The following is a 19,807-nucleotide window of genomic DNA, read 5'->3' on the forward strand; positions in this document are numbered from 1 at the left end:
TTCTAGTCTCAGAGACCGAGAATAGACGCAGCAGAGAGGCACAGCACGATATGAGGGGAAGGAGACAATCTGATGAGCAGAGAGAAGAGGCACAGTACAATGTACAAGGGAGGACAAGATGCACCCCGCCACGCAAATGTTACAGTGCATTCGTCAGTCAGACCACTCAACATTTCTGGGCGATTATTCCAAATTCTACTCCGCATTCGTTAAAGAGCTGCAATCATGAATGGAGACACTAAAGCACGTCAGATGGTATACCCAATCAGAGCTACGCTGTCGTTCCTCTTTCACGAAATATACGAAGGTAAGGCTCGGCATCGACGGGGGAGAGTCGCCCCGTACTGCCGTGCGGGATTCAGCGGAGTGATAAGAAGAGGGATGATGTGCAGAAGTTGGCGCCATGTCGAGTTCGGTGAGTATGCAAGATGGGTAACGAAGTAAGGTTTGCATCGGACGCACGCCCATTTCGTTTATCATTTATGCCAAGGGTCCTCCATTGGCGAGACCCCCTGACAGCTGTCACCGTTTCGTGGCCTTGGAAGTCCCCACGTTTTTGCCTAATCAAATACTTGCATATTCAATTTATCTTGCATGGAAACCTATCTAATAGAGTTTTGGCGAGGCTGTGGGAGATCCTAGTGTGTGTTATTGTGGGGGCGGCGTTTGGAATGTTCGATAGCGACCTGCTCGTTTTGAAAGTCTACCATGGATACATTGTGGCACAGCCAAGTGGTCGGTACTTTCATCGGTACCTGGCCGCTCCTTGGAGGTCTAGACTGTAACGTCGAAGCACGAGGTCGAGGCCATCGAAGTATCAATTGTGAAGGATCCCAGTCTACTGATGTCCTAATGTGACGGCGCTGTAGGGTCTTCGTCAGAATAGGGGTTGCTCGTCGGAGAGGAGCATGTACGCAAGGCAAATTGAACCTCGAGTTGGATATGGCCGAGAGGTCTGGTTGTGTATGGAGATAATTATCTGTCCATAGTCTTTTTTTCTGTAATGTCTATCATTTTCAGCAGGTGATGCACCTACCAGCTACGAAACGACCTGAGAGCTCCAATTTATTTGATAAGAGAAGCCAAGAGGTATCCACTTGCGGGATGGGCCGAAAGATCTCGGCAGCATGGAGCGCCATCTCCGACCAGAGAGAGCGTCGAAAAGCCCAGAATCGACTTTCTCAAAGAAAGAAACGTATGCACAGTAGCTCTCATCCATCCCACTTCGTGGCCCGAGAATTACTGGTACTGACCACATGTTTGTTCTAGGTCAGCGAGATACCCAGAAGCACTACACAGAATCGAATATACTTCAAGACGTCAACGGGTTGGAAAACAGATGCCATGGTTTCAGTTCTACTTTCAATGATACTCCACTAGACGAATGGCTAGATTGCGACCAAATCGATCTCGAAATCTCAGAGCCAAGCTTCACGTTCCACATTCCAGATGACCACCTTTCATTCCCAGAGCCTCTCGATCCTTTAGATTCCAACAATCAAACTTTTGACCTCAGTTTATACCAACCTATCTGCTCCAACTTCGACTCCGACAATGATGCTTTGATTTCGACCATAGGACCTGAGGAGATCTTTAACTGGTTCGAGACCAGATATCCGGATGTGGAAAGAGCCGCAGCCTCATCGCCTCTCTCTGCTCCAGGGGAATGCACTTCTTTCACGCCATGGTCTTCGAGCCTTGTACTGGTGGACTCTGAATCTCTGAGCGCAGCAGATTACGCATTTCAAGAGCATGGCTTGGCCCCGTCGCCCACGGCTCCATTAAATGAGCGACTCGAGTTTCTTCTATCCATAGCGCAACATATAGGCTTCTCATCGCTCGATGAAGTGCTTCTGTCATACTACACAGGGAGATTTGATACACCACCTGCGTTCAGAGAGGCACAATGTCGGGACCTGAGCAATCTACTCACCCACCCTTTACAGACTTCACATCAATGCTCGGGTTGGGAGTCTGACGGAGTGCAAGAAGAGAGTGATGCTGTAGAGTTTGTTCATCAGGCAGTGGATAACCATGAAGCTGAGTAAAGAGCTGGAACACTGGCAGAAACTGTGATATCCCGAATAATGTACAACTGATTAAATTCAAGAAAAGACGTCAAGCATCGTCAAATCGTATGCTGATGGCACTAACTATGTACAAAACTTCATGGACAGACGTTGATAACTATATACAACTGCGGCCATTACCTTTCCCATGCTACATACCAGTCCCAGCCACGACCAGCTAGACATCACTTGTGGGCGTCATGATTCGTTCATGGGAAGTCTGCGAGAATTGGCGCTTCGAGTCTGTATGTCTCGATTTCCCCGAGTTCATCTCGTACTCCAATGCCGAGAAGTCCTTTGAGCTGAGTAGTGATACCAAGCCGGAGCGGTAAACACGTTTAGCGAGTTGGAAGATGGCTGGGAGACAGATGGCAAGGATGGATAGGCCGCACTCGGCTTCGATCCAATAGGCCATGGGGATGATGGTATCTGTCGTACGAGTTAGGAGGTAGATGGAGATGGAAGTGGGGTGGAATTACAGATAGGGTCCATATCGAGAGCACTTCCAACTTGTGCAGTCTGAATCATTCTCCCAACGGACATGAAGATAACACTAGAGGGTATCGTTAGGATTTTGCTAGGTGTTAAATGCAAGTCTGCTCACCTATAACCAGCAAGGAATGCAAGTCCAACCATGAACCGCTTTCGGAGATCCATGTGAAGTAGATAGATCTTCGGCAACGGCAGGATAAGCACACACAAATCGACAAAAACCGAGGTTGCGCCGCTGATCATGTATATCTCGAACTGCGTCATACAATGTCCAGGAAGCCACGGCTGCCAAAGTCGACGAACTGGACTGCAATTGAATAGATTCATGGGGATCATTGCCAGTGGCCACGCAATGCAGAGGGAGGTGACGATCCAAAAGCTCCATGTCCAGAGCTTACTATTTGCACCTGGCAGAGTGAACACTCGAGAATAGAAAGCCAAAGCCGACAGCCGTGAGAACGAGATTGAGACGTTGAATAGTAGGTTTGCTGCTACCAGCAACTTGAGGGACCACTCGAGTTCCGGGAGGGTCAATTCGGGAATATGTTTCCCAAGTAGTCCGCTAGAGGCGCCACGAAGCACGACGGACATTTGAGCCAAACTCACAGGCTACGCACTTATCTTAGTCGAGGTCCGTATGTTAGGGAAAAGGTGAAGTTCATACCAACGCAGCGAGTGCTAGCCAGTCATCCCAACTATTTTGAATGTCAGAAACGGACTCAATCTCCACCAAACCAAGAAACTTACCCTAAAGTGATACGAGCAGCCAGCAAACGAGACCAGAACCGTAGAACAACTGCTGAGGTAGAGAGTATCATTATAGCAATAATGAACCCCACCAAGCCCGACACCGAATAATTCATCTTGAACAACTTTGATGTGATACAAAATGAAGCGAGTGAGTGTGCTTCCGCGTCCGTCAATTGTTGGAAAAGAAAGAAACAAAAAAACCGACGTCTCACACCTAAGATATCACCTCGCTCGCTCGAGCGAGCCACACAGTTTATCTGCGCTTAAGCATCCCAATCAGGCTCTCCCTCCCATCCTATCTCAGACAGCCAGCACATCTGAAGATCTTCGGGGTGTTTTTCGGTCTCTGGATAAATAGCCTGGTCCCCTGTTTTGCTGACCCACGCCGCACGCTGACCAGAACGCTGCTGCACGAACCCTTATCCATTGGCCGGGCATACTAGGTGGAGAGATGTTCCGCCAATCTCGCGCGCACAGTCGTACATTGCGGATGGCGCAGTGCATTGGGCTCCGGCAGTGCAACCACCATCGCGCCATGCACGGGAACGGCGTGTACATAAATTCATAAATTTGCCTCTCTCCGCGGTGCGTACCCACAGAGGGACCTTGAAGCGCGAGCGAGCGCTAATTTGTTGCATGGTGGCTGGAAACGGTGTTGCAATCTATCGTGCAGTAGTCTACCGGTTGTGCAATGTGCATGACAAGCGAGGTGGGTGGTGCGAGTATCAAAATTATAGGTGTATTCGCCAATTATACGGTTGGTCCTTGCTGCAGCCTTGTTGCGTTTGTTCGTTTCGGTATTGGGGCCGGGCCGATCTGGATTACTTTGCCTCGCTGAAGCATGGAGTTGGGTTATTGGAGGAACGTACGAGGGATTGTTACAATTGGGAGGATTTAGGTGCAGGAATGGATTTGTTGTTGGGCGAATGGGAAGGGAAAACAGACGTGAACACGTGCAATTTATATAAGGATAATGATCTTCCTTCTGGATTTGGAAGCCCTCCGTCGACACTATGAAAGTCAGATTTTGGCTGATCGTCTTGCACAACTGTTCAAGATCTACTCTGCGCTTGCTTGCGCGTGTCCTTCACGTACACTGTGAATAATCTGTTATTGCCACTTAATGTTCATCTACAATGTGTCCCCCTGATCATATGTTCGTTTCTTGCCACTCGATAATTCTACTTCAGTTTGAAGAAGAGAGAACTTATACCGTTTTAAAGTATTGAATCATTGATGGAATTTGAATCTTGATACAGATTCTACTTGCACACTCTCTTCAATATTAGTGTAGCATGCCCTTATATTTTGAGTAAGCTAATATTTAATCAAGGGGAGTACACCGTAATCGTCTAACGTGCGACTTATACAATATTGACAATCTTCTTTCTGGATTTAGAAGTCCCCCGTAAGGACTATAATCCTTTGATTTCGTCTAGTAATGTCGAGAATATGCACTCTAGGGTTACCAATATTGAATCTACTTGCTTGCTCAAAATTACCTTGCACCAACTTTGGCTATCTGAGATCAACCCCTAAAGTGTGCAGGACTTTCATCAAGTGAATTCACACAAAACAAAGTAATCGAAATCTACCTTCCATGTCGAGAGGTCCTCCATACAGACGATGAAGAAGACATCAGACCAAGCCTGACCAATTCCAACACGTGCAATCTACGCCACGATGCCAAACTAAGCTACTTGTTTGTCCAAGAACGTCCTACACCAATTTTGATTATCTGAGATCAACCCCTTAAGTATGCAGAACCTTGATCAGGTGAATTCACACAAAATAGAATAATGGAAAAGAACAATCTACCTTCCATATGGAGAGGTCGTCCATATTTGTCTAATCGTCCCAAAACGGGCAAACTACGCCATAATGCCAATCTACCAGCTTATCCAAAAGTGCCTTGCACTAACTTTGGCTACCTGAGATCAACCCCTAAAGTATGCAGAAACACCCTGATTAATTGAATTCTACGCCACATACAACGACAGAAGTCTACCTTCCGTATGGAGAGGTCCCCCATACAGACTCCTAGGACGTCATTCAAGCCTGCCTGACAGTCTGTCTAATAGTCTCAAAAACGTGCAATGTACCCCATCATGACAATCTACCTACTTTCCCCTGCGGCAAATTCGATTATTTGAGATCAACCCCTAAAGTGTGCATAATAGTGTTGTTGATCAAGTAGAAATTCTACGCCACATACAACGACAGAAGTCTACCTTCTATCTCGAGAAGTCCTCCGTAAGCCTAAGAAAATGTCATATCAAGCCTGCCAGTTCGTCTGATTTCCAACACGTGCCATCTGTTCCAAGATGGACCATCTTCTTGCTTCTGAAAATGCTGCGCGTGCACTGTGAATATCCAAACCCAAGCATGGCTAATCTTGTCCCCTCTCTTCCTCAATTGAAACAAAGACTATTACTTCCTCAACTTCAGAGACGTACTTGCGCCCCCCCCATAAATACCCACATCAAGCATGTCCATTAACCCTCTTCCCCAACCCCCACTTCCCCTTCCCCTTCCCACCCCCCAACTTCCCACAAACCAACTCGGTCAAGTCCCCCATCGTACTCTTATTATCCATCAAATCCATAAAAGCAACATCAACCCTAAACGTGCGAAAGATAAACGTGCGAAACTCCGCCGTAACCAGACTATCCATCCCCAGCGCCGCAAACGCGATCTGGAACGCGATGTCCGTCACCGGCGTCAGCGTCAACTGGCTCAATTTGCCCGCCAGGGCTGTGAAGACCACTTTCCGCTTCGTCTCGGTGCTGTCTGTTGCTGAGAGCAGCGGCATCATCACGGAGTTGTGTGCGTCGGGGCCGGCGTGGGTGTCTTTTAGGCGGGCGTTGCCGAGTGAGACGATCGAGACGCGGGGGTCGGCCATGATGAATTCTTGGGAGCCTTTGAAGCCGTCGTCCCAGATGGGTTGCATGCCGATGGATTCTAATCCTGTGAGGATATGCGGTTTTCGTAAACCCAGAGGAAGGGAATGGGAGTGCAGGGAGTGGGTCAAGGCGATGTCGATTAGTTGCAGCATGTCTTCTTCCGAGATGGCGGCCACGCCGCGGCGGGCGAGCATGGCTTCGATGTCGGAATGCTCGTGCAGGAAGCCGACTTGTTTGATGGCTCCCAAGCCGAGGGCGAGGGCGGGGAGATTCTTGGCGCGCCGGTAGTAGGCGAAGGCGTCGAGGAAGCTGTTGCCGGCGCAGTAGTTGCTTTCGGTGGCGGCGCCCTTGTGGGTTGTTAGGAGGATGTTGAGGGGGGAAGGGGAGGAGGAGACTTACGAGAGAGCCGGAGAGCGAGCTGAGCATTAGGAAGAAATCGAGTTCTGAGTCTAGGCCACTAATGGCCGTGTGGAGGTTCCACGTTCCGTCAATTTTGCCCTCGAGAGGAGCGCGCCATTTCTTGTTGTCCATAGCGGTGAACAAGGCATTCTGATACCTAGTCAGCATTTCCAGTAATTTGAAGTAGGAAGTAACTTACACCCAAAGCCATCGGAGCTTGAACCACGCCTCCCAGTTTCCGAGGGAGGTTTTTGATCGCCTTTAATACTGTTCCGAAATCTTGAACATCTCCACGCACAACTTGGACATTAGCCCCAGCATTCTCCAGCTCGAGAACTAGATTTTTGGCAGCTGGTTTATCGGCGCCAGATCGGCCCATGAAAGTAAAGTAACGAGCTCCATTAGAGACCATGTATTGCGCAAGACTGCGTCCAAGACCTCCTAGACATCCTACTAAGAAGTAGGATTTGTTGGGGTTAAACACCATGCTGTATTTTTGCGGGACGAGCTATTCTTTATTAGCGTCATGAAATCTGGTTGAAGAAGGGTTATACATACCGGAATCAACGACTCAGGATTCTCGTAAGACACAGCTACTTTCCCCGTCCTAGCTGAGTTGGAAAAATAATGAAACGCAGCCGTCAACTCAGAGACATCGAAGACCTTCGGCTTCACACCCCCCAATTTACGATACGTCTCCAGGGATTCAGCAAGCAATCTATCCCCCATCAGCATCAGCACCACCCCTTCTCCAAAAGGTAGAAAAAAAGGGAAAAGGGGAGAACATACTCAGCAAACACCTCCCGATGCACGCCCGGATTATCCGAATAATAAAAATCCGCCAAATCCACCGCAATAAAACTAACGTTATGCTCCAAAACCCTCATATCCAGCTGTCCATGATCCAAAATATCCCTCTTCCCAATCTCCAGAAACCTGCCAAACTTGGCGCAGATGCCCAGACTCTGATGCAGCAGGTCGCCCGTCAGCGAATTAAGCACCACATCCACGCCGCGGCCGTTCGTCGCGGCCAGGACGTCGTTCACGAAGGAATCGTCGCGCGAATGGAAGATTTGCTCTCTCTTCAACCCAAAATTATCCATCAAGAATTGCGCTTTCTTCTCATTGCTCACCGTGGCGAAGATTTGGGCGCCAATACTAGCCGCGACCTGGATAGCGACCAGGCCCACGCCTCCAGCCGCGGAGTGGATTAAAACTGTCTCGTTCTTGCGTAGACGAGCGAGGTGTTTAAGAGTGTAGACGACAGTAGCGGTCGCGACGGGCACGACGCAGAGATCGGTGAAGGATTCGTGTTTCTTCATCTTCGCGCAGGTGTAGGCGGGGATACGCTCGTGGGAGCCGAAGCGGGAGGGCGCTGCGCAGACGACGCGGTCGCCGGCGCGGACGTGCGTTACTTTGCTGCCGACCTGGGTGACGATGCCGGCGAATTCGCAGGAGCTGGTGTTTTCGGGGGTTTCGACTTTGCCGGAGAGGGTGTAGACGTCCTTTATTTATAATTGTCAGCTAGCTTGTCTTGGTTGATAGATAGGGGAAATGGACGTAAGGTTACCTTGGCGTTTATCCCGACGGCTTTGACTTCGACGTCAATGTAATCGTCTGGGATAGCAGAGGGAGTTTTCACAGGAACGAATTCCAGCGTATCCATCTGTCCGATCTCCTTGATAGATAACTCACACCGACCCGCCTGACCAAGTTTCGTCAACGAAGCGCGCCCGCCCATTTTCCGGCGAAACACATCATTGACCGCCTCATCGATCACGAACCGACTAACATGCAACACCTGCTTAATCTGCAAGAATTCAAAGTCCGGCTGATCCTCGCTCGCCGTCTCTAGCACCGCGCGAACATTCGAGACCGTGGTATCGACCGCTGCGGACGGCTCGTCGATATCGAGCACGAAGAACTTCGTCGATGGCTGCTCGGCCATGACGGTGCGAGAGAGCCCGCGGATTGTCGCCATGTTGGGGGATTCGCCGACGGAGAGGTTCCCGCCGGTGAGCCAGAGGATGGTGGTTGCGTTGTCGGTGATCTTTTGGATGGCGCGGAGGGAGGCGGCGTCGGTGTCGTAGACGAGGGCTTTTTCGAGCTCGAGTGAGACGATGGCTGTGCATTGAGGAGGGAGCGTTGTTTCTGTCTTGAGGTCTTCGAGGGTTAGGATAGTTATTGGTGCCCCGGTGGTGGTCTCGAGGTGGTGTTTTAGGGCTTCGTTGAGGGGGTGAAAGGCGTCTTGGGCGACGAGGACGTGTGGTTGAGAGGAGTCTGTGTCTCCGTTGAAGATTTGGTCAGGAATAGAGCTTGACTGAATTCGTGAAGCCAAGTTAAAGCGAGAGCTAGAATCTTTCCCGTCGAAGCTCAAGATTTGGAAGCCAGCTTCGAGTAGAGGACTTCCAGAAACCTCGCCTTTCCACAACAAGTGCCCAGATGACTCCAAACAGTTCAAGATCTGATCTTTCTGTTGACCAAAGAACTTGTCGACAGCAGCCTGGTCGGTGAGAAGGATCAAATCAAACATTTCGTCCGTCCGTGCCTTGAACCCTTCCTCACTCTCCACATCCTTCAAGTCAAGCGGCTGAACATCACACACCTCCAACCCATCCACCACTCGTCCCCGACTATACCCCACAAACCTCTGATGCATGCTCCCCCGATCCAGCGAATCCATCACCACCTGCGTAGCATTCTTCACATACGTCCCCATCTCCAGCACATTCGCACAACTCTTCGTGTGCGACAATATCCTAACCAACTTCCCCACCGCCCCAAATCTCCTCGTCTCCTCCGCTTCCCTCAACAGCAGACTAATATACTGCTCCACCACCTCTTTATTCCCCTTCACCAACTTCCCCAAATCCGGCTCCCACACAATCTGCAACGCCGGTTCCCTCGCCGTCTCGCGCGAATACGCGCCATGGATCTTAACCGCTTTAATCCCACTCACCCTCAAAAACGCGTTCCCACTCTGATCAATCAGCTCGCTCCTCGCAAGCGACGTCGAAGGCCCGACAATCTTGCAAGACGTAAAGATGCCGTGCTCCGGTAACGCTTTATGTTGAACGCCACCAGGCGAGATCTGAATGCGATCAATGGCAACCGGGAAACTCGCCACGAGATTCCCCAGGACGCCGCCGGTCCAGGATACCACGCAGGTCTGCAGGATGGCGTCGATGACGATGGGGTGGATTTCGTAGCTGTAGCCCTCATGGTCGGAATCCAGGCCGTCTGGGAGTCCTGCGAGTTTCGCGGCGGTTTTATTTTCCGTCTTGAGTTTTGAGTGCGAGAATTCGGAGACGGAGCGGAAATGGGGGCCGAAATTGAAGCCGACTTTGTCGAATTGGTCGTACCATATCTTTGCGGATTGGGATTCGCTGTCGACGGTGCGTTCTGGACGGGGAAGGGCACTGAGGCTAGTGGTTGCTGTTAAGCCTACTAAGCCTGTGGCGTGCTCGACGCTGGTATTCGCGTCCGTGGTTGAGATTGTGAATTTCCACCATTTTTTCGCGTGGTTGGAGTCTGAGATCCGCTGGGGCGTGAGTTCGGTGAAGATCTCTAGTTTCGAGCCCGGAGTCAGTGTTAGTGCGCGTTGGAAGGAAAGTTGTTTGAGTTCTAGGGTATGTTGGCTGAAATCCTCAGAAGAAGCGAGTTGTTGACACGCTCGACACGCCATGGCGATGTACCCCGCGGCGGGGAACACGATGTTTCCCTGGATCTTGTGGTCTTCGAGCCATGGGACGTCGTCGACGCTTAGTAGGTTTCGCCACGTGAAGGTCGTGGAGCTGGAGCCGACGACGGCGAGGCCGAGGAGGTCGTCGTGGCGGTACTTGCGGTTACGGTATTCGATGCTGCTTCTTGGCTCGTTCCAGAGGAGGTTCGAGTGGTCCCATTTGTAATTCGGGAGATTCGTGAGCACTTTGTTCTTTTTGGCTTCTGTGCCGTTGACTTTTTCGAACGAGATGGGATAGCCTGAAGACCATAGTTTGCCGACGAAATCAAGAGCACAGTCTTCGGCATCCTTGTTGCGGTAAATGACGGACAAATACAGGATCTGCTTGTCGGGGTTCGCTTTGGTGATGGTCTGCTTGACAGGTAACTGAAGAGCTCCATGTGGACCTATCTCAATGAACCTCGACGATTCTTCGGCTAGAAGATCCGTGACAGCCGAGCAAAACTCAACAGGAGACTCCATATTGGCTCGCCAATAAGCTGGAGACGACGTATCCTCATAGCCAACAGGAGTTTTCCGAACAGTAGAAATCATCTCGACATGCGCCCTCATTACCGTCCTATCTGGACTCGAGGAATCAACCCGATCCAACTGTTGTGTAGCAGCAAGAAGGCTCTCGTACTCGCTTCCAACAACTTTCATGAGATGAGAGTGGTACGCGACGCCATTTGTCTTCAACGTTCGCACGAACTTGCCTTCTTGGATCAAGATCTCGCTTAGGGCTTCGATGGCAGTCTTTTCTCCGCTGAGAGTTACGTTCTCGGGGGAGTTGACGCACGCCACGTTCACTTGAGTTGAGAAGCCATGAGCAGTGATGGCTTCGTTTGCTACGTCTGCGCTTACGCCGACGGCGATCATGGAGCCATTCCTTGGGATGGAGGAAACGATGTGTCCGCGCAGAAAAGCCACAGCCATGGCGTAGAAGGCGGAGATATGTCCTGCTGAGTAGGCGGCTGCAATTTCACCTGCATGCTTTTAGCTTTCCAGAATCAAAAGTCGGACAGAAATTTACTTACCAGAAGAATGACCAACAACAAACTTAGGCTCAATATCCCACGAGCTGAGCAGATCAATAAGCGCAATCTGGATCGCAGTGCATACAGGCTGAGAGATTTCTGGATCATTTATCCTGCTCAAACCAGGTCCCGCAAGCAGCTCTTGCCTCAAACTCCATGTTGGAGCTTGTGCGAGCTCACTGAGGTAACTTTCGCATCGTTGGAAGCTCTCTCGAAATACGGGGTACACTTCAAAGAGCGCTTTCCCCATTTCAGGCCATTGCGCGCCTTGACCTGTGAAGATGAAGCTCAATTGATTATCTTGAGCCTTGAGACTTGTATGGTCCGTTATAACATCGAGAGCCTTGGATACTGTTTCGTTTGAGAGGGTGGCTGTTCTGCCAATGAAATAACTGCGCCACTTGAGTTCTGAGCGTCTCTGACCTAGTGTATACGCGAGGTCGGAGGTAGCGATGTTTTCCGTGTCGAAGGATGCCAAATCGCTGATACGGCCCTTAAGCGAGTCGGAAGTGGATGCAGATAGGGGTATCAAATAGGCTCTCTCTCGTTTCTCCACCACGCCGTTCGTTTGCACCTCACCATTTGTCTCTACTACGCCGTTTGTATGCCCCACACCGTTCGTCAGAGCTTTGATCGCAGACGGACGTTGAAGTATACAATGAGAATTACTCCCACCATATCCAAACGAACTAATACTCGCTGTCGGAACATGGCCTTCATGTTTCGCGACTGGCCACGGAAGAACCGTTCGCGCAACCTCCACGTTCAATTCCTTCCAAGGAATTTTCGGCGTTAACTCTCCCACGCCGACCGTAGGCGGGATAGCCAAATTCTCCAGCGCCAGAGTCGTCTTGATGATACTCGTGATACCGCTTGCAGCCTCGCTGTGGCCGAAATTGGACTTGACTGAGCCGATGATTAACGGGTCACTTTCTGGGGAGCGCCCAGATTCGGAGAGGAAGACTTGAGAAAGAGCTTTTACTTCGATGGGGTCTCCGACTGGAGTCCCGGTGCCGTGACATTCCACGTAGTCGGTTGCAGCGCAATCCAGACCAGCGGATTGGTATGCTTTCCTGATGACTTCTTGTTGGCCGACTTGAGACGGCTGGGTGATTCCTGGGGTCTTGCCGTCGCTGTTGACTGCTGTCCCAAGGACTATGGAGCGGATGGGATCATTGTCACGGATCGCATCTGAGAGTCGTTTGAGATACAAGGCTCCGACTGCATCTCCTCTTCCATACCCGTCCGCGTCTGCAGAGAAAGAGTGGCACGTCGAAGTATCGGACAGGACTCCGGCTCGCGAAATAAAGATCTGCGGCTCAGGCGTCTGGATCAGATTCGCCGCCGCAACAATCGCTCCGTCACATTCCCCCTGTCTCAGCGCACTACACGCAAAATGCAACCCGTACAACGACGACGAACACGCGGTATCCAGCGTAACAGACGGACCTCTCAAATCAAACGCATGACTAATCCTATTCGACAGGATCGTGATACCCGTCCCCGTCGACGTATACCGATGCACACTTTCCGGATCTTTGCTCTGCATCAACACATAATCCATCGCAAAATTGCCCACATAGCATCCGATATTCTTTCCCGCGAGCTCACCACCAACACCCGCGCTCTCAAAACACTCAAAGCAGACCTCGAGCAGTTTCCGCTGCTGCGGATCCATGTAACTCGCCTCTAGATTATTGATGCCAAAGAACGCATTATCGAACGTCCTGATATCGCCATCGAGAAAGTAGCCGCCGCGCATCGACAGGCTGCCTTGGTGGCCTGGGGTGGGGTGGTAGAAGGAATCGATGTCCCAGCGCGATTTGGGGATCTCGCTGCGTGCGTCTTTGCCGGCTTTCAGGAACTCCCACATGGCATCTGTGGAGGAGATTCCGCCGGGCAGGTGGCATGCTGGCAGGTTGTCAGTATTTGTTGGTTTGTACACGAATGTGAGGTTTTGAGTGGACTAACCCATGCCGATGATGGCGATCGGCTCGCTGTTGGGAATACTTCTCGGGTCGCTGTCGTGGAACCCATTTACTTTATGCTTGTCTGCCATGTTTCCAGATATTCAATAGATTGGGTATCAAGGTACGATTTAATGAATCTGGGAAGAAAAGATTGTGTTGCAGTTGCTCTGCCGCGTTTGAAATCGCAGAAGTGACAGCTGAAGCGACAGAGGATACCTTGGGATAAAGGACTCAGAAGTGGTCAACCGAAGAAAATGAAGCAAGCACAGCCTTGCAGTAATGACCGACCCCAGGACTGGCACCACTCGGTGGTCGTACCATCCAACCTTTCATATCCCGCTGCAGAGTATCTCCGTACTTCGTACATACTGTACCTACATACATCTTGCCAGCCGCCGAACCCATGGCGAGCCAGATCGCAGCCGTGAGAATAGCAAACGTACCGGGGCCTCTCCATCCCTTGTTTCCCAACGTCAGCAAAATGCAGGCAGACCCGTCAGCACAATAACCTTGTCATTCATTGTTGGTGACACTTGAGTTGGCATTTTACGTAGGGCGATCGGTTGGGTAAAGTGTTTACCTGTAAAATACAGTACCAGGCCACCTACCGACCTATCGAGCCTATATATAGGAAGGTGGATATTAGGTAGCGCTCGCTCAGGGGTGTCTGTAATCCCGGCTCGGCACGCCACGCCACGCCGCATGCGCCTCTTTTTACCCCATGCCCCTCCTTCTACATCCGTGCGAGTGCTCCGGAACTTTATCTGTGGTGGTGCTTTGATACAGTAGTGAAGCGGCTACGGAAGAAGAAGATGGAAATGGAATTATGATAATGATGATGATGATGATTTGGGAAGTATGGTATAGTAGTACAAAGCAATAGATAGATAGATACGAGGAAGTCCACATACGGCGCACTAGCGCTAAAGAGCTCAGAGCGACCGAGGTACTTCGTAAAAAGTAAGCAAAAGAGTTTCCCCTCAATTTCAGCTCGCGGAGTCGCGGGTCATCATCAAACAGACATCCAACATTTCACATGAAATTGGGGGCCATAAATCAATCACTCGCAAACAAGGGAAGGGAAGTGCTCGCTCGCTCGCTCGCATATGCCGGCCGGCACCCGCAACAGCCGAGGAGCAGCACAGACCTACTATAAACGCCATCAAATCCATCCACCATCCACCATCCACCATCCACCATCCAACATCCACCATCCACCATCCACCATCCAACATCCAACCTCCATCACCAACAAACATAAACCAACATTCCATTTCTCTTCTTCTCGCATGCTACCATCCCCCACGATATCGTGAATAATGGCCTCTCTGATAACCCACCAACCCGTCAAAGGCCTCTACGCCTTCTCCGCTATCCTCCTAAACGCCCTCAAACTCCCCTTCTGGCTCCTCTACTACTTCCCCTCCTCCACACGCCCACACCCCCAATGGAGTCTCCGCCAAGCCGTCGCCTCCAAAGTGCTCCGCACCCTCGTGCACCACATCTCCAAAATCCAAATCTACACCCCCCTCATCCTGACCCCCAAACCTAAAGAAAAGAACTTCCTAATCACCATCTCGCCTTCCTCAGATCCAAAAACATACACGGGTATCTGCGCCGACAAACAGATCACTCCCGAGCCCGTGTGCGGGTACTGGTACCCGTCCGCGTACGACCAGACCGAAGATAAAGGCCAGAAAATCGTGCTCCATTTCCACGGCGGCGCCTTCGTAGTCGGGGACTGTCGCCCCTCTGAAATGGCGTTCGCGGCGTCTATCCTAACGAAACACATCGGCAAGACATTAATGGTATCCTACCGGCTCTCCTCGAACTCCAACGGCCGCTTCCCCGCCGCGCTGCAAGACGCCGTTTCAGCCGTGCACTACCTGCTTGATCTCGGGATCCCGTACTCCGACATCGTCATCAGCGGTGATTCGGCGGGCGGGAATTTAGCGATTTCCTTATTACGGTATCTCTCTACTTCCGGTGATGATGAGAAAGCCGTGTTTAAAGGAGCACTCCTCTGGTCCCCCTGGGTTGATCTCGCTATCAGCATGACGCCGCAAATCTTATACGAGTCCCCGCACCGCTTCACGGATTACATTGCGCCGGCGTTCGCCATCTGGGGCGCGAACGCGTATTGTCCCAAAGATGGACCGCTGAAGATGGACAGCGAGTGGATTTCTCCGGGCCCGAACCCCTTCAGGACCAGGACGCCGGTGTGGGTGCAGGGCAACGACCAGGAGATTTTGGTGGAGCAGATTAAGGAGTTTGAGGAGGGGATGAGGAAAATAGAGGGGAATAGGGTGGGGTGGCATAATGAGGTGGTAGCGACGCATGATATCTTGTTGTTGGGGAACGTGTCGGGGTTTGAGAGCGAGGCGGAGAGGGCGGCGGGGAAGGCGAGGGAGTGGTTGGATGAGTTGTGAGGAGGGGGAGGGAAGGACGATGTATGATGCTTAAAAGCGGACGAAAAACTTTTTTTCAAAGTCAGGGCTATGTTGGCTCTTTGATTTCCTTGTAATGTACGTTCTCAAAATGAAAAAACCTCGTCTTCGGAGCTATTCTTTCTCTTTCTAAGCAGACATCGCTTGAAACAAAAGCAGACAGGAAATCAAAAAACTATTCCTATCATCTATCCCTCTTCTCGCTCTGCGTTTCCAACATATGTTGTTCGTCACGCTCTGTATCTCTCTCCTAGCCCCACCCAAACCCTTTAAAGAGAAGCAAGTCCAGCTTTCGAAATGCAAGTCTATATATATGTCCTGGATTATCTTTTACATAAAAACTAAGCAGTGATTATTTTATTACCCGCTTCATATATGCATTGATTTTCAACTCATTTCCCTTCCGTTTACTACCACATATTCACATCCCGTTTTTTCGTTCTCGGGATTCGGATACGCTAAAGAATTAACGAATAACAAAATTAAAATTAACTCTATTATAGGTAGAAATCGATAGCTAGGGAAAAAAATGAGCTGTGATGTACCTATTGTACGAGTTACTAGTGCAGGGGCCGTTTAAAATAGGTAAGTGCTTGGACCGTGGTTGATGAAAGGGGAGGGCGGGTAGAAGAAATGGACCACGTAAGTACTTATCTTGATGTTGTGTTAAAATGATTTATTATTATTCTGATTTCTTCTCTGTGTTTATTTGGGTAATTTCTCTTGGTCTATTGATCAGACCACGGGAGTACCTACAATTAAAGTAAAGTATCAATCACGTGGAACGCTCTACCCCTCTAGAGGTAGGTAGGTAGGTAGGTACTTGAGTGTTTCTGTTTTGATCATCTTATTACGCATAGCAATCTGCTCAGCCATGCTTGGAATGTGTGTTTCTATGTGCAGCTCAGTCTGTCCGAACTTTGCTTGACCAAACTTTATGTTGTTTAAAGTCAGTCATGTAACGCAGGCGAGCATTCTTATTTGGACCCGACTACCTACCTACCTACAAATCGCGCCGGCACAAGTCGCACAAATGGGTCGGACTTTCTATATCAAGTCGAGCGTCCCGCTCTTCTTCCAAAATTTTCATTAATCTTCCCATCCGCAGTTATGGCTTCCATCAGTGATCATTCCGATTCCAAGCGCCGTCGTATTCAGACTTCCGAAGCCGATTTATACAATGGTCCTCCTGACAATTTGAGTCCCCTTGTCTACACTTATGAAGACCATCGTGTCGGGGCCCCCAAGCTTGCTCTTCCTACCGCTGTAAATGTCCAACATGGACCCAAGTACTGAACTCTATCTCAAGTATCATAGTATTCTAGTTCAGTGTGATATCAAGAATTGTCCTAAGGTATACATACCCACACCACCTCCCGTTTAAGAACCACTTTCATATGCTAATGGCCTAACCTAACAGCAAGTACGATATCGAGGTAGAAAGATCGAGATCTCGTCCTACGCCACAACGCAGCCTCTTTCTTACATCATCCTAGCTACTGCGATCCTTGATAATATCCGCCAGTTCTCGGGCGGAAAATTCGAAGGTCGGTTGAAGAAGTAGTCGATTTTTATAATTCAAGCGATTTTAATAATTTAAATAATTTGAATACTTTGAATACTTTGAATACTTTGAATACTTTGAATACTTTGAATACTTTGAATACTTTGAATACTTTGAATACTTTGAATACTTTGAATCATTTGAATAATCTTAATATTTTTGATTAAGGTTTTTTCGTCGTGTTCTTTCTTTATTATTCTACTTTCGGGCATATAAGAACGGTTTTGCTAGCTTATGAAACATTCAGCAGGCTCATCTCAGCGGTTATAGTGTTAATATACCGGTCTTTAATCATTTGCATCTTTGCGTTGCTTATAAAGGGCTTGGGTAAATGCTTGTTCCTTGGTTGTTGCGATCAATCTTTAGCTCGAAGAGAATATACTCAAAGTTTGGATATAGTAAAGAGAATAGCAGGATTAAAAAAAGGAAGTCTTAAGAGCTAGTCGCGAAAAGGTAAGGATGCAATAAGTGAAGAAAATAATATATTCGGGGTTAAGCAATATAGCTACTTGCTAAATCTCTCCAACCAGTCCATCAAGCGTCTCTGGCTGTCCCACTACAATCCCTCCCTTAGTGCTCTACTCAAACAACCCCTCATAAGCATTAATCGCCAATTGGCCTCCCAGATGCGCATAAAGCACCTGCTCTCCATCCTCAATCTCACCGTTCCTAATCATTCCCATCAACCCCGCAAGACTCTTACCCTCGTAAACAGGGTCCGTGATGAATCCCTCTGTTTCGGCTCCGAATTTCCTATTTTGAAGTCAGTATATACTTTTGACAACGCTCGGGAAGCTAAGAAAATCATCGGAGAATCTGAACGTCTCGTTTTGATGCGTGGCTGCCAAAGATCTCAACTCCAACAACGAACCAAAAAAAAATTTGGACAGAAATACGTATCGACCTACATAGCCTCAATAGTAGTCTTCCCCGGCACCCCATAAACCCCCTCATGCCACCTCTCATCCAACACCACATCCTCCTCCCTCACATCACTCTCCTCCAACCCAATCTTCTCCGCCGTGAATTTCGCGATCCCGAGAACTTGCGCCTTTGTCTCGGCCGGCTTAGCCGAAGCGTCAATACCTACAATTTTTCTTTTCCTACCCCCCATCTTAACCTCCAAAAACCGAAACCCAGCCACCATCCCCGCCAACGTACTCCCCGTCACCGCACAAACGACCACCGTCCCGAAAAAAACACCCAACTCCTGCTCCTGGGCCGCGACCTCGAAGGCCCAGCGCGCGAAGCCGAGGCCGCCTAAAGGATGATCCGAGGCGCCGGCGGGGATGTAGTAGGGTTTGCCGTCGCCGGAGGAGAGGATCTGGGTGGTTAGGGTTTGTAGGGAGGATGCGTGGGAGATGCTGAAGGGGGAGGGGTCGAGGTGTGGGGTGACGCCCATGAGGCGGGAGATTTGGATGTTGCCTACTTTGGAGTAGAGGGGTGTTGCTTTGATGGATTGGGTTAGTGGTTGGTTTTGGGTGAGGATGGGGGAGTTGAGGAGATTTTGTTTGATGAGCGGCTGTTGAGGGGGATTTTGAGGGGTAACGGAGCAGATGGATATAGAAAAGGAATCAGACGTACTGTTTAGGACCCAGGATTCTTGGATTAGTTGGACCTGTTAATCATGGGTATCTGGTTAACTTCTTCTCTTCTCTTCTCTCTCCTCTCTTCTCTCTTCTCTCTTCTCTCTTCTCTCTTCTCCTCCTCTCCCCCTCTCCTCGGTAAACATCCCAAGATAGGAAACTAAACACAAACAAACGAACCTTCAACCCAACCTTCCTCGCAACACCAGCCACGGCCCTCGTATGGTTACTCTGAATACCCCCCACACTAACTAGCGTATCACACCCTTGCTGTAGAGCTTCTGGGATTAAATACCTGATCTCATTAGCCCTCTACCCTCTCCCCCTCTCCCCTCTCCCTCCCCTTATCCTACCTCCCTCTCCTTCCCTCTCTCTCACCCTTCCCTCAAACCAAACAAGAAAATAAAAACAAAACGAAGAAGGGGAGCACAAACTCAAGTTTCCGCACCTTATTCCCCCCAAAAGCAACCCCCGAATTACAATCCTCCCTTTTAGCCCAGACCCCGACCTTGCCGCCTAGGGCGGCGGTGATGCGGTCTAGTTTCTCGATGGGGGAGGGGCCGAAGAGAAGGGGTGTGCGGGGGATGCTGGCTAGGGGCTCGGGAAGGGGGAGGGGGACGGGGGTGAGGGTTGTCATTTTAAGGGTTTTGGATAGTGAGGAGAGGAATGGAGGAGAGGATGAGAGGAAGATGGGGATTTGCCGTTCGAGATTTGAAGGGGAGGGAGTTTAAAAGAAGAGGGAATGTAAAGATGGGATTGGGTTCCTCTTCCGAGGGTAAGCGCTGCTTACGCGCGGGGCAAGAGGGATGAGAGGCCGGCTTCGGAACAGGAGTGGAATAGTGGGAACTTGCCCTTGGGAAGGAAAGAAA

The 19,807-nt window shown here is 49.9% G+C and overlaps 5 protein-coding genes across 5 annotated transcripts; 2 read left to right on the top strand and 3 right to left on the bottom strand.

Moving 5' to 3' along the window:
- The first annotated feature begins 906 nt into the window (after nucleotides 1-906).
- LY89DRAFT_59944 (uncharacterized protein) lies at nucleotides 907-2,148 on the top strand. The gene is made up of 2 exons (XM_018210094.1): nucleotides 907-1,195; nucleotides 1,270-2,148. Exons 1-2 carry the CDS (start codon nucleotides 1,027-1,029, stop codon nucleotides 2,046-2,048), a joined length of 948 nt encoding a protein of 315 aa, XP_018072057.1. The 5' UTR covers nucleotides 907-1,026; the 3' UTR covers nucleotides 2,049-2,148.
- On the bottom strand, nucleotides 1,906-3,619 carry LY89DRAFT_781852 (uncharacterized protein). Its single transcript, XM_018222520.1, has 5 exons — nucleotides 3,309-3,619; nucleotides 3,226-3,256; nucleotides 2,674-3,170; nucleotides 2,549-2,622; nucleotides 1,906-2,498 (listed from the first exon to the last, which is right to left on the bottom strand). Exons 1-5 carry the CDS (start codon nucleotides 3,422-3,424, stop codon nucleotides 2,248-2,250), a joined length of 969 nt encoding a protein of 322 aa, XP_018072058.1. The 5' UTR covers nucleotides 3,425-3,619; the 3' UTR covers nucleotides 1,906-2,247.
- Nucleotides 3,620-5,793: 2,174 nt separating this feature from the next.
- LY89DRAFT_781853 (polyketide synthase) lies at nucleotides 5,794-13,919 on the bottom strand (the record flags this gene model as incomplete). Its single annotated transcript, XM_018222521.1, has 8 exons — nucleotides 13,343-13,919; nucleotides 11,372-13,282; nucleotides 8,184-11,320; nucleotides 7,403-8,118; nucleotides 7,172-7,331; nucleotides 6,813-7,121; nucleotides 6,614-6,763; nucleotides 5,794-6,561 (listed from the first exon to the last, which is right to left on the bottom strand). Exons 1-8 carry the CDS (start codon nucleotides 13,428-13,430, stop codon nucleotides 5,794-5,796), a joined length of 7,239 nt encoding a protein of 2,412 aa, XP_018072059.1. The 5' UTR covers nucleotides 13,431-13,919.
- Nucleotides 13,920-14,319: 400 nt separating this feature from the next.
- On the top strand, nucleotides 14,320-15,949 carry LY89DRAFT_684672 (alpha/beta-hydrolase). Its single transcript, XM_018214927.1, has one exon. The coding sequence runs from the start codon at nucleotides 14,661-14,663 to the stop codon at nucleotides 15,768-15,770; it is 1,110 nt and encodes a 369-aa protein (XP_018072060.1). The 5' UTR covers nucleotides 14,320-14,660; the 3' UTR covers nucleotides 15,771-15,949.
- Nucleotides 15,950-17,824: 1,875 nt separating this feature from the next.
- On the bottom strand, nucleotides 17,825-19,791 carry LY89DRAFT_645306 (1-aminocyclopropane-1-carboxylate). Its single transcript, XM_018211875.1, has 5 exons — nucleotides 19,373-19,791; nucleotides 19,119-19,233; nucleotides 18,937-18,970; nucleotides 18,261-18,801; nucleotides 17,825-18,105 (listed from the first exon to the last, which is right to left on the bottom strand). Exons 1-5 carry the CDS (start codon nucleotides 19,573-19,575, stop codon nucleotides 17,931-17,933), a joined length of 1,068 nt encoding a protein of 355 aa, XP_018072061.1. The 5' UTR covers nucleotides 19,576-19,791; the 3' UTR covers nucleotides 17,825-17,930.
- Between the last annotated feature and the right edge of the window lie 16 nt (nucleotides 19,792-19,807).

This window comes from Mollisia scopiformis (genome assembly GCF_001500285.1).
Source record: "Mollisia scopiformis unplaced genomic scaffold LY89scaffold_11, whole genome shotgun sequence".
In the NCBI taxonomy this organism is placed as follows: Eukaryota; Fungi; Ascomycota; class Leotiomycetes; order Helotiales; family Mollisiaceae; genus Mollisia; species Mollisia scopiformis.